We start from the raw sequence: 13,865 nt of genomic DNA on the forward strand, positions 1-13,865 counted from the left end.
ACTCATACTGGTTTATAAAAACTTTTGAGAATTTTCTTTTTTGGGTGAACTATTCCTTTAATCGAAATAAGCTGAAATAAAATAACATACAAGTAGGGCTAAAGGCACAGTTTAAGAAAATAATTTGCTTTTCACTATTCCCATCAGGGCTTGACATTGACTTTTTTTGCTCACCAGCCACTGTGGCTAGTGGTTTTCCAAAGTTACTAGACACTAAGCATTTTCACTGGCCAAAATGTTGTTGGGAAATTTTAGCTATATGTAAATGACCACTGTACACACCCAAATCAAGTCTACATGAAATGTATAACATGACAGGTCATTTTTACCACTAATACATTTGTGTGCCAATTTGAACGCCTCTGATTATTAGACATTGCATTAATAAGCTCAAAAGAATCGCGTGTGATTGGTTATAATGCGCAACGCGATTATAACAGATGCCTTTTGAGAAGACTACAATAAAATTCAACTAGTGGGAGTGACTGGCTGCGTCCAAAACCTGGAAAATGCTGCCTTTGGAGGACACATTTCAAGGCAGGAAGGCATCAAGGCACGTCCGAATCTAATGGTAGCTTCACTTCCTGTCTCCTGAGATACCTTCATCTGATCGATTTTTGAAGGCAGCATATTTGTATCCTTCCCTGTGCTTTCCATTCGGTGACTATTGAGCTGGAAAAAAAAGATGGCATCCGAAAGTTGTGTTTGCCGGTCATTGTGTGTAAATGTACGTTTTTTTTACCAACATTTTCTACTTCTGATGTCATTTCTAGCGAGAAATTACTAATGTAGTAATGAAATATTTGTTTAGTTCTCACCAAAGCTCTCTCTATTTTGCTGTAGATCATTAAACGGTTACACTGCCTAAGAAGTCTGTCCGAAATTACACCCACAAATGGCGGGTTGGCGGGTGTTAATGTCAAGCCCTGATTCTCATAGTGTATGATTGTAGAAAAAAATTATATGTTTGTACTGCACATTTATGGAGCAGCAGATTTTGTGTGAAAATAAAATCATAAAAGTGGTTTATTTTGTTTAAAAATCTTATAAATGTATGAGTTGGCAAGGTGGGCAAACCAGCATGGGGCAAAAGGCACACAGTATTGATACAAAAAAGTTTTATTAAATAAAATACCTCTTATTTGTTCTACTGTCATTAATATATGTTAGTATAAAAATACATTTTAAAAGTACATTCAATTTAAATTGAAAACGTAAAAAGTTGACTACAGAGGTCCGCTGAAAGCTAGATATTTTACTTTATAACGTGATAAATATGGATATTTTTCTGACACAAACGCATGGATTCGCTTCAGAAGGCCTTTATTAACCCCCCGGATTTATTAACTTTTTTGTGCTTCAAATTTTGTGCTCCCATTCACTGCCATTATAAAGCTTGGATTAGCCAGGACATTTATTAATATAACTCCGATTGTATTCGTCTGAAAGAAGAATGTCATATACACCTAGGATCGCTTTAGGGGGAGTAAATTATGGGGAGTAAATTATGGGATCATTTTCATTTTTGAATGAATGAAACTCTACACTATGAATGTCTCCTGATGTGATCAGGCAGTAAATAAAGGACTGAGACTGGCTCAGGCTGTAATAAAGCATTGAGAACAGACCTTGCTGGTTCGAAGGATCTGGAACATGAGTGGCAGTCCGTGCGTGATGAGTTCCTCCGTGTACTCGTCTTCTTTAATGCAGCTGAAGTCCTTCAGCAGGCCTTGGATCAGCGGCCGCCGCTGCTGCACGAAGCACGTCCGCAGGGACTCCAGCCACGTGTGCAGGGTCCAGGGCACGCCTGCGTATGAAATCCATATATCAATTATATTCACTTCAGAATCGATCTGTCCCGTCCATCGATCGGTCAATCCTCTGTAAGGAGAACTAATACAATGCATAGGTAGGGTTAGGTGAAAATTGGGGGTCGGTAAGACCTTTTCACATTTTTGAAAGAAAGTATAAAAAGGAAAGGATACAGTAATATTAAATGATTGCAATTTCAAATATCTGTTTTCTATTTTAAAATGTCATTTATTCCTGTGATGGCAAAGCTGAATTTTCAGCATCATTACTCCAGTCTTCCGAGTCACATGATCCTTCAGAAATCATTCTAATAAGCTGATTTGCTGCTCAAGAAATATTTATTATTATTATAAATATTGAAAACTGTGCTGTGCTGCCTAATATTTTTGTGGAAACTGTCATACATGTTTTCCAGAGTCTTTGATGAATAGAAAGTTCAAAAGAACAGCATTTATTTTCAATACAAATGTCTTTACTGTCACAATTTGATGTATCCTTGCTGAATAGAAGTATCAATTTTTTTCATAACAAAAACCTTACTGACCCCAAACTTTTGAATGGTAGTGTAGCGTCTTTTAGTATAGATAAATATGGTGCATAGTGATGCTGACAGGCAGAAAACAATACACACAAAAGATATTCATGGGTATCTAACTAGCAACTAAGGGCTTCAAACATCTTTCAAAGAGTGTCTTTCAAAGATTTGATGCCACTAACCTTGTAAACTTTGGCAAGCGATTAGTTCAGCCTCAAAAATGAGCATTATAGTAGTACACTGATAAAAAGAAAATGGGCTTTGTACCTTCATGAGTAAGATTGAAAATGGCAATTTCCATTAGTCCTTGTAATTTTTTATGTGCAATACGCATCAGATGCCATCTGAGGCTGAGACTAATCGCTGCGTGACAGAAGTGAGCCAGGCGGTAGATGTCTGTGGTAATCGTGCAGTGTTTTTACTAACCCAGGCTGCGGATGTCTATGGTAATGTCCACATGGCCGTGCTCGGCACTGTGGTACATGGCCTCGCGGAGGGCTCTTAGTTTGGCCTTGCCTGTCCGGAGGGTGCCTTCATTCTGTGGTGCTCTCCTCTCTACGACCTCTGTGCCCTCAGCTAGGATCTCCTCCAGAGACAGCACGTCCCCCTTGTCCTTTTCCACCTGGGACAGAAGCTTCCGGAACACGTTCCTGCAGGAGCAAGTGCACGTAACAAACTCGCTCAGGTATGTATACTCAAAGGAATAGCTCACTCGCAAATCATTTCCTCATCCTCATGTCGTTTTCAATCCTGCTGGGACTCATGACTTTTTTTTTTTACACAGGCTATTGTATGACTTCAGAAGACTATGGACTACTTTTATAATATTTTTTTACTTTGTCTTTTGTGGAGCTTGACAGATTGAACTATAAAATATTATACTAGAAAAACATATTATTAAAAACACTGCATAAAGAATTCTTAAACCCACACACACACACACGCAGAGACAAACATTCAAAAGTTATAGGTCAGTAAGATTTTTTTTATAAGAAATAAACAGCTTTATTCGGTTCTTTCCATCAAATCAATGATTTCTAAAGTAAAATAATGTGAAACTGAAGACTGGAGTAATGGATGCTGAAAATTCAGCTATGCCATCATAGGAATCAATACATTTTTTAAATATATTACAATAGAAAACAGTTATTTTAAATTGTAATAATATTTCACAATATTACTGTTCTAATGTATTTTTTATTGAAAAAAATGAAGCCTTGGTGAGCATAAAAATGATTAAGTCTTACTGACCCCAAACTTTTGTATGTTAGTATAAGAATGACATGACTTGAGTAAATAATAACCTACCCCTTTAAGTAAAGATAGACTTTTTTTCCCAAAAGCAAAAACACTGTGATAATCTGACAGTTATATACAAAGCCATTAGCCATTGAAGAGTACTTGCGTGCAATCAGTGCATTGATGAGTAAAAAAGTATTTGAAAATAAAGAACATTATGAAATACTGTGAAATTCTTTGTTTATGACTTCCATTTATCAATGCATCCCAGAGTGTTTTCTTCTCTGCTGTGCCGCATTTTCTTGTCTATGTAAACTCATACACTTTCATAAAAGTACCAACGCTCTACTGATCTAATATGCATAAACAACCAATCACTGCGGCCTGCACTACTGCAAACATCACTAAGACTGGAAGCCAAAGACATACCGTTCTGGCTTTAATACTGACGTGTCCCATTCTGACGCCCTTTATAACGGATTGCCTTAATACCGCAGAGGTGGGTGAGTTGGCCGTTGAACATGCTGGATTCTCATTCAGACGTATGCAGTGTGAATTTCAATGAGGTTCCATTATGCAGGGCTGGCCATAGGTGAGACTGAATGAATGAGCATGCAGTCATCCATACCGTTCTCCAGCAATGGAGAGTGATAGGGTTGGAGTTATGGTAGTAAATTACAGACGGTTTTGCGGTCAAATACACCAGCTCAGCTTTTATGCGTGCCAATAATAACACATCAGGGGTTCAGATCTGATAGATTAAGTTTCTGCAGTCAGAATGATGTATAAGGACACAGAAAAAAATTATATGTGTGACAAATGTGTCAATGAACTACTGAAAGTTCAGTTCCCTGTTGTGCTGGCGGTGAATGTGCTCTCACTTTATACGCTTCATATGCTGTTGAGTCATTGGGTGTGCATTACCTGTGTCCATGTGCTGCTGCCAGGCTGTATGAGTTCATTTCACCCAGCGGACCAGAGGAAATACCATTACGGTAAGTGGTGCCAATCAAAGGGTCTGCTCCCCTTTCCAAAAGAAGACTGACGAGCTCAAAGTTGCCTGTTAAAAGAAGACAATTTGATGCTTTTTATCCAAGACAACGTATTTAGACACCAACTATTAAGATCAGCAGCAACTGGTAGCATTTCTCTCAGATGTGTTCCTTGCGACCGGATTTCAAGGATTTCTTATGACAACACATATCAATCATTATGTAATTACGCTATGTGTTGATAAAGCGCAAAAATATTAAATACATAAATAAATAAATTAGTCCTGGGCAATCGATTAATCGTTATTAATCACATCCGAAGTGAAAGCTTGTGTTTACATTATATATATGTGTGTGTTCTGTGTATAATTATTATGTACATACAAATATAAGAAATATTTGCATGTATATACTGTATATATATATATTTATATAATTTATCTTATATATAAATATATTTTATATGTAAATATGTTATATATACATAATAATTAATCACATCTCGATTAATCGATTGCCCAGCACTATAAATAAATAAAGTGTGAAAAAAACTCAGTTATTTCAGTCAATCATAAGTTTATAGTGTAAAAATGTAAAAAAAATTAAAAGAAAGAAAAGCATTATTTTAGTGAACCATAGTCATATTAAAAAATAAATAAAAAAGAATAAAGTGAAAACATCCTCAGTTATTTTAGTCAATCATAATCATTTCAATAATTAATTTGTGAGAGTGCGAAAAAAAATCTGTAACTGTATTTTAGTCCCCTCATTTTGCCATGTTCATCACGAGACATTGAGCTGGACAAGCTTTGTTATTTATTTATTTTCTTTGGTTTAATAAGGGGATGGATTAAGTTGTGGATTTTGTTCGTTATTTTGGCTTGATTGGCTCCTCCAGCTATAATTCCCTTATTCATAATAAGCTACAGCATAAATGTATCTGTCATGGTTTGACCTTGAACAGGTCATAAAAAGGTACACATTTTACCAGCATTGGGAGTGCTTGCTTTACCAGTTGAGCTACGGGAAAATGTATTTATCAATCAGATTGTCTAGCAGGCCGTCCCCAGATTGATTTGCTAATGTAAATTAGCAGGCTGTCCTGTGTACATCCACATGGAGTAATGAGGAGAAAGCATTTCTAAATTAGAAGGAAAACCCGAATGCTAACACTGGGGGTAATTGACCAAGCATATAGCAAATGGGGCGTAATCAATGAGGCCTGATGAGTTTCGGATCCGATGAGGCTCAAACAATCCCATCCGCAGCCATTTCTGTTGGGTCACAAGGGAACACAGGCATACGGTTAAACCTGTTTCTAGACATTTCGGCTCAATCGGTTTGGCTTGTGTTCCTTCATTCCCCTCTTCTGCATGAGATGATACAATTTTTGTGCACCCCATCCTTTTTTATCACACCAAGAAGGTGTCCATTACCAGCTGACTCAAACCTAAATTACCCAAGTCTTCAAGAGTGTGTACGCTAAGTGGGGCAGACAGGTAATTTTCAGCATTATGCTGGAAAACACTTGGCAAATGTAAATGAATATCACTCAGGTCAATTCATATTCATAGGACTGCCACAGCCGGGATTATGAAATCTCATTTGGCACTGGTTTCTATACATCATTCCACCGTGTGGACTTGTCACATTCACACTGTGGATGTTAAAAAAAAAGCTGCTGTTGCTAAGGCTCATTAGCAAGTTTGAAAAGAGCTCCTGAGAGCGATGCAGCCCCATCAGTCTCCGAATAATACTATTATGGCTCTGGAACCAGTCTGGGGCACAAAAGTATAATGTCTTCAGTTTGTCAGATAACAGTCAGCAGAGACCATTTTGTTGAAATTAGAGCCACAAAAGAAACAGAATGTAACCATTTAAAAATGGGACCTTGATGAAGAGTACAAAATCATCTAAAATCTATTCACTCTGTATGTTGTCAAAGATTTCACTCACATGGAGCCTCTGTAATGTAAATGCCACTAAGCAGTCCTCTCAAAAGTACCTTATCTACCCCTGAACAGTGCATATTACTACCTTAAAGTACTTGGAAGATATTCTATAAAAAGTCAAAGTGTTTTTTTTTTTGTTAATACAATGAAAGTCAGCTAAGTCCCCATTGAGAAAAACAGCCAAAAGTTGTCATTCCAAAGTCATACAGCTTTGGACATAAGAGTGAGTAAAAGATGACAAAATGAGGGTGAATTATCTCTTCAAGGTACTAATATGCTCCCTCAAGGTAAGGTATACAGACTACCGGCACATCCTGGAACTTAACTGTCAATTTAGTCACCGCCCCTTTTTAGGGGAAAACAAACTAGACTTCCCATAGACTTTAATACAAGATAGCGGCACAAAACAACGTCCGTACACAGCCGGCAGGCGTGAATAACTTAAGAAATCACTCAAATTAAACATGTCAACTAATTATAGTATGTCCACCCTGCCTGCCATAAAGCGTGAAAGGTACATCCACACACTTAATTTGGTCAATTTAAAAACATGTCCCTTCATTCTCCCACCGTCAAATTGGTGTAACCATCCCACTCAGTGGCCAGAGGTGTCTTACCCGGACATTTACTTGTACCTCATCGAGTCACCAGGTAAGCCAGTGAATGATTTTACTTCATTTTTTAATCATGAATTACGGATGATGCTATCGGAAGCTAAGTCAGGCTAGTTGTATGGCTGGACAGAAAAGTGCACTCAGTACTCTAAATATAAAGACATTTAAAGATGTTTACTTTCAAAAACGAAGTAAAATCATTCACTTGTTACACCAATTTGATGCTGGGAGAATGAAGGGACATGTTTTTAAATTGACCAAATTAAGGTTGTGGATGTATCTTTCACGCTCTATGGCAGACAGGCTGGACATATAATTACTTGACATGTTTAATTTGAGTGATTTCTTAAGTTATTCACGCCTGCCGGCTGTGTACGGACGTGGTTTTGTGCCACTATTTTGTATTGAAGTCTATGGGAAGTCTAGTTTATTTTCCCTGCCGGTAGAACGTATAAAGATCTACTTTGAAAGTACTGCAACAGCTAAAGTTGACATTTTTAAATTTAATTTACAGTGGCCCCTATAAGTATTTGAACACTTAAGCCAAAGCATATGTCACTGTATTAGATATCAAACCATAAATATCAAACCAAGTGGCATATATTTTGAAGATAGAAGTATTTTTGGATTCAGGTGTGAACATCATACACCAATATATATCTTGACATCAGTAATTTCCTTTTTTTGAATGCAGATAAAACAGAGGTTATTGTTTTTGGCCCCTCTGTTTCTCCAGGAAGTAACAAGATCGATCTTGGATATCTACAACCTTTTGTTTCTCCTTATGTGAGGAATTTGGGTGTGGAGTTTGACAAATCTCTCAAGTTTACTAAACATATTAGCACTGTGATTGGTTCTAGTTTCTTTCATCTCTGCTTGCTTGCCGAAATTAAGCCGAGAAGTCTCTGGAAGTTGCAATCTATGCTTTTTTTATGACTAGGCTGGATTATTGCAACTCCATTTATTATGGTATATCAAGGTCTCACATTCCTCGTTTACAAGTGGTTCAAAATGCAGCAGCACGATTTCTGAAAGGGAGTAAAAACTTTACGCATGTCACTCCCCTCCTGAAAGATCTACATTGGTTGCCAGTTATAGAATTGAGTTTAAAATCCTATTACTTGTCTATAAATCTTTACATAATAAAACGCTGAGCTATCTGTCTAATTTACTCCACCCCTATAATCCCTCACAAAATCCAAATTCCAAGAACTCGCTTACTTTATGCAACAGCCTTCTAAACCGCATTAGGGTTGCTTCTACCTTATCTGCATTCAAATCTAGTCTTAAAGGAACACAACTTTTTTTGGAAAATAGGGCAATTTTCCAACTCCCCTAGAGTTAAACAGTTGAGTTTTACCGTTTTCGAATCCATTCAGCCGATCTCTGGGTCTGGCGGTAGCACTTTTAGCATAGCTTAGCATAGATCATTGAATCTTGACCGTTAGCATCTCGCTCAAAAATGACCAAAGAGTCATGACCAAAGAGACTCTTCTGTAGTTACATTGTGTACTAAGACCGACGGAAAATGAAAAGTTGCGATTTTCTAGACTGATATGGCTAGGAACTATACTCTCATTCCTGCGGTGCAGCAGGCGCAATGATATTACGCAGCGTATGAAAATAGTCCCCAGCACGCTCCCTGTGCAAGCCGGTTGTCACGTTGGTTATGTTTACGATAGTTAGCCTATTTCCAGGCGCTGCGTAATATCATTGCGCCTGCTGAACCCATGCTACGGCAGCAAAGTTCCTTGATTATTGCGCCGGAATGAGAGTATAGTACTTAGAACTAAATGTAACTACAGAATAGTCATTTTTTAAATAGGAAAAATATCGAAACTCTTTGCTAATTTTTGAGCGAGATGCTAAAGGTCTAATCAGAATCAATGATCTATGCTAAGCTATGCTAAAAGTTCCACCGCCAGACCTGGAGATCGGCTGAATTAGATTAGATTAGATTAGATTCAACTTTATTGTCATTACACAAGTACAAGTACAAGGCAACGAAATGCAGTTTAGGTCTAACCAGAAGTGCAATAGCAGCAAGTGCAGGATATATACAATGGTTGCGTAAGTGCAGGACATAAAAATGTTCTGAATATATATAAATATGTATAAGTAGAGAGATGGTTATTACTATAAGTAGAACTGAATTTACAGATGAATATATACAGTGAATAAATATACAGATGGCTATTACTATAAACAGAATTTACAGGTGAATATGTACTATGAATAAATATACAGATGGCTATTACTATAAACAGAATTTACAGGTGACTATGTACTATGAATAAATATACAGACGGTTATTACTTGAACAGAATTTTACAGTTAGAGGTATACAGTAATATGTTAGGCTAATATGAGGAATATAGCAGTGGATTAAGTTAGTACAATAAATTATGGACAGAGCTATCCGAAAGAAAGTGTAAAAGTGCAGTGGAAAGTGGTTGCATATTCCAGTTAGAAGTACGGTGCAAAATGCAAATGTAAACATTGTTACTGTAAATACAGTCGGCAGTGCAGATGAGCATTATCCAGTTACGGTATGGTGGTGCAGAATGCATAAGTAAACAGTTGTTACTGTAATAAACAGTCAGTAGTGCAAATAACAAAGTGAAGGCAGATGTGAGGTGAAAATACTCACCTCAATGGATGTGTGAAAAAGTGAATGGATTTGAAAACGGTAAAACTCAACTGTTTAACTCTAGGGGAGTTGGAAAATGAGCCTATTTTCAAAAAAAGTGGAGTGTTCCTTTAAAACATATCTCTTTTTGTTGGCTTTGTTCTTCTCTGCTTCCTGTTATCTGTTATCCTATGGTCTTTTTATTTAGTATTGTACAGCTCTTTGGTCAGCCTTGTTGCTGTTATTAAATGTGCTTTATAAATAAACTGAACTGAACATTAATTGTCTTTGCCTTTTTTTGCTTCATTTTTGCAGATGCCACTTGGTTTTTATATTTAATCATACATAAATTCATACATTTTTCTGTGTGGCTTCAGTGTTTTGAGGTACCTGCCGCAGACGCCAACTGAAGAGGCGTCTCAGTGTAGTTCTCTGCGGCATCTTGAATCGATCCTTCCGCGTTAGCTCTGGCATCCAGTAGAAGCTGCTCAATAAGGTGAGAAGGACAATCATTATAAAACAGATTTCAGATGATTTAACTTTAATATCACCAAGATACGGGTAAATATAAGTCCTGTAATTGCATTAAATTAGCCTGCTCTTTTCATCACCTAGGCCAACTGCGACTAGTAAACATCTTTATGGTAATCTGTTCATAATTTATTTCACTCTTGATGCTTTAAGTGGACGGTTTTTGGTATGTTTGTCAAAGAAAATACTGAAATAAATAAAAAGTGTGGATGTGTGCTTCTGGGAAATTGAGAAACATCCCAGGAAATATCACCTTGCCTTTCTATTTTCCTGGAAGAGCTAAATAAGTGGGCCTTAGCAGGACATCGCATTCAACACTTCTAGAGTATTTATAGTGAAACTAAGACTTTTTTCCACTTTTGGTGGGAAAAAGTAGAGTGCACAGTCAATAAACTGGCCTCTATCTTCAAAGCGTTCCTCTTTCTTCCTTGGCACATATGGCCTATTCCTGATCCCAATCTACATGCTCATCCAAGTTCCTCTGAACTGGGGCAGCACCATCCAGCCCACAAGAGTCTAACATCAAACTTTTGCTTTGTGCCATTATTATTACGATGGCGGCATCATAATAATAATGAAGGAAAGTGCAAAGGTGGAAGGCATCAAATCATTCACAGCGCCACTACCTGCACGACAGGGACGTGTCCGTGTAACACGGCGAATGTGAGTGGAGTCCCCTGCCTGGTGTCAGGATAAACTGAGGGGTGCTTGTGTAGTGAGCTGGGCACCTGGGAATCATATAGGTGAAGTTCAGGGAGAGAAAAATTCAGCCATTATATACCAGAACACTGAGCTCCAATTGCGGAATTGCAGGAGTACGAGAAAGAAAAAAGGGGAAGGAATGAGTGAATGAGTGAGCGGAAAGTTGGAAAGTTCTTCCGCCGTCTGGCTGTTTTGTTAATTCAAGCGAACAGAGGAAGAAAGAGCCAGTGCTTGGTTTGTCCTCCAAACCCCTTCTTCCATCCAGCCCACGTTAATCTAGAGTTTACTTGCTTTGGACAACTCCTACACGCCCTCCTCGCTTTACTCAAAATCCTGACCACAGTTTGAAGACGGTTAGGATCTAGTTCACGGTTTTCATAGCGGTAACATGAAGACTGCAGGAAGAATAATTGGCAGCGAGTTCAAACGCTAGAAGTGTAAGCGAGCAGTGACTCATGTACAAAGCACCAAAAAAGAAGGCTTGTCTGGGTTTAATGCTTACAGCTGTACCGCATGCTGAACTGAGCTCTCCTGTAGTCAATGGTAAATTATGCAGGCATCTTTTCTTGTCTAGGCAAACATGACCTTTTGCAACTGATTGTTCGGGTGGGATTAAGGTTAAACAATTGTTTGTGCAAAACCGCCTAGGAAACGTTAGGTGGGCAAATAACTGCACATCTGCCCACTTGCTAATACTCTTTTTGAGCTTGAAGCAATTTGTAAAACAAGTTAAGATCACTGTTTATGCATTTGGTGCTTTGTGCCCAAGTCAACAACTCCATGGAAAAATGTCCTTTAAGGGTCAAACGATAAAGACGATATAAGGTAAACGAGCACAATATCACATCATGACATGCGTGTACAGTCAGGACTGACTTTCATGAAAATGATGAAGAACATAAGGTCAAATTTCAGCCCAAAATACTTCTCACTATTGTAATGTGAAACACTACTATGAAATCATCTATTTAAGATTAAGTATTTATTCATTGTGGTACTATTTGTTATACTGCATTTAAAATATACTGATTATAATTTATTACGGTAATACGGTTAAAAGAAAATCACTAAATTCCAATAATTAGAATGAGCAAAAATAGTGAGAAATATCCTCCAGACATATTATGGTAATTAGAAAGCATGCTTAATTGTCATAAAACGTCACAATGCAAAAATGTAATGATTCAAAAATAGCCGTTATTTCCTATTTGCGACATTTAATTTTGTATGGTAAAATATGACCTGGACACGTTCTTCGCCGGTTTCAGGACAAATACATGAAAGGCAAATACATGAAACATGTTCCTTTAAATATCAATGAATGACCTTTATATTAGGATGACATTGAGTCAATGCTGTTTTATGCAAGCTAGCCAATCCACTTTTATTATCATGTTTCATGTTTTCAACCTTAGTGCTTCACAATTAGTGTATCTACTTTAGGCAATCATTGTTTTTTTTTCTCTCCACCATTTTTATATAGTTAATAGTGTTAAAAAGACAGCATTTGTACAAATATGTATTTTTGGAAATTTCAAATCATAATCATAATCAAAGCATATATCATTTGCTTCTAATCTAATAAAAATATCGATGAGATCAATGAGAACCTAAGTAGACACACAACCGCTATTTATTTCCACACGAGTACATGCAAACAGCATCATCAAGAGGACAGAGAGAATAGATAATTAATATTATAGAGGCAGGATAGTTAGTTTAATAGAGACAGAGGAAAACACTACTACATGACACTTCATAATTGTCCAAACAATAAATACTGACCTCACTGTTAATGTCTGCCCCAGCGTCCAGCAGCATTTGCACCATGGCCTCGTCCCCACGGACGCACGCGTACATGAGAGGGGTCATGCCCTGAGGAGCACATAAAAAACACTGAACACCTGCAGACCACATGCCACAGTATGAGCCCATTGCTGTGCAGCCTACAGCACAAGTTACTGCGGCACTAGTTAAGGGTTATTTCGCAAAAAGTCTCTGAAAATAACAGTGTATTAAGGCCTTAAAGTGTCCATTTAAATGAACTGAGTGGAACAGTAATTTTTATGGATGATGCTCAATTAAAGCACTTTAAACAGAAAACAATACATTCTCTAGGCCATCAAATCTTAGGAGAAACACACACATATAAGCATCAGTGCATTAAGGCACATAAAGCCAGCAAATAATTAGTTTTTTTAATACCCTCCCACCTTTCATAATCATGCTTTGATTCTATCTATCTATCTATCTATCTATCTATCTATCTATCTATCTATCTATCTATCTATCTATCTATCTATCTATCTATCTATCTATCTATCTATCTATCTATCTATCTATCTATCTATCTATCTATCTATCTATCTATCTATCTATCTATCTATCTATCTATCTATCTATCTATCTATCTATACACTGATCAGGCATAACATTATGACCACTGACTATATTAGGCAGCAAGTGAACATTTTGTCCTTAAAGTTGATGTGTTGGAATCAGGAAAAATGGGCAAGCGTAAGGATTTGAGCAAGTTTGACAAGGGCCAAATTGCGATGGCTAGACGACAGGGTCAGAGCATCTCCAAAACTGCAGCTCTTGTGGGGTGTTCCTGGTCTGCAATGGTCAGTATCTATCAAAAGTGGCCCAATGAAGGAACAGTGGTGAACCGGCGACAGGGTCATGTGCGGTCAAGACTCATTGATGCACGTGGGGAGTGAAGACTGGCCTGTGTGGTCCGATCAAACAGACGAGCTACACTAGCTCAAAATGCTCAAGAAGTTAATGCTGGTTCACATCTATCTATCTCTATCTGTAATATATATATATATATATATATATATATATATATATATATAT

The 13,865-nt window shown here is 37.5% G+C and overlaps 1 protein-coding gene across 1 annotated transcript in view; it reads right to left on the minus strand.

Annotated features, from left to right (window-relative positions):
• btbd11a (BTB (POZ) domain containing 11a) overlaps positions 1-13,865 on the minus strand; it is a 174,022-nt gene that overhangs the window by 7,508 nt on the left and 152,649 nt on the right. The window contains exons 6-11 of the mRNA XM_079818107.1: positions 12,792-12,881; positions 10,931-11,032; positions 10,164-10,257; positions 4,511-4,646; positions 2,774-2,997; positions 1,629-1,807 (exon numbers count right to left, since the gene is read on the minus strand). Coding sequence (XP_079674233.1) covers positions 1,629-1,807; positions 2,774-2,997; positions 4,511-4,646; positions 10,164-10,257; positions 10,931-11,032; positions 12,792-12,881 — 825 coding nt within the window. The remainder of the gene's footprint in view (positions 1-1,628; positions 1,808-2,773; positions 2,998-4,510; positions 4,647-10,163; positions 10,258-10,930; positions 11,033-12,791; positions 12,882-13,865) is intronic.

Source organism: Gobio gobio, assembly GCF_949357685.1.
Source record: "Gobio gobio genome assembly, chromosome: 5".
In the NCBI taxonomy this organism is placed as follows: Eukaryota; Metazoa; Chordata; class Actinopteri; order Cypriniformes; family Gobionidae; genus Gobio; species Gobio gobio.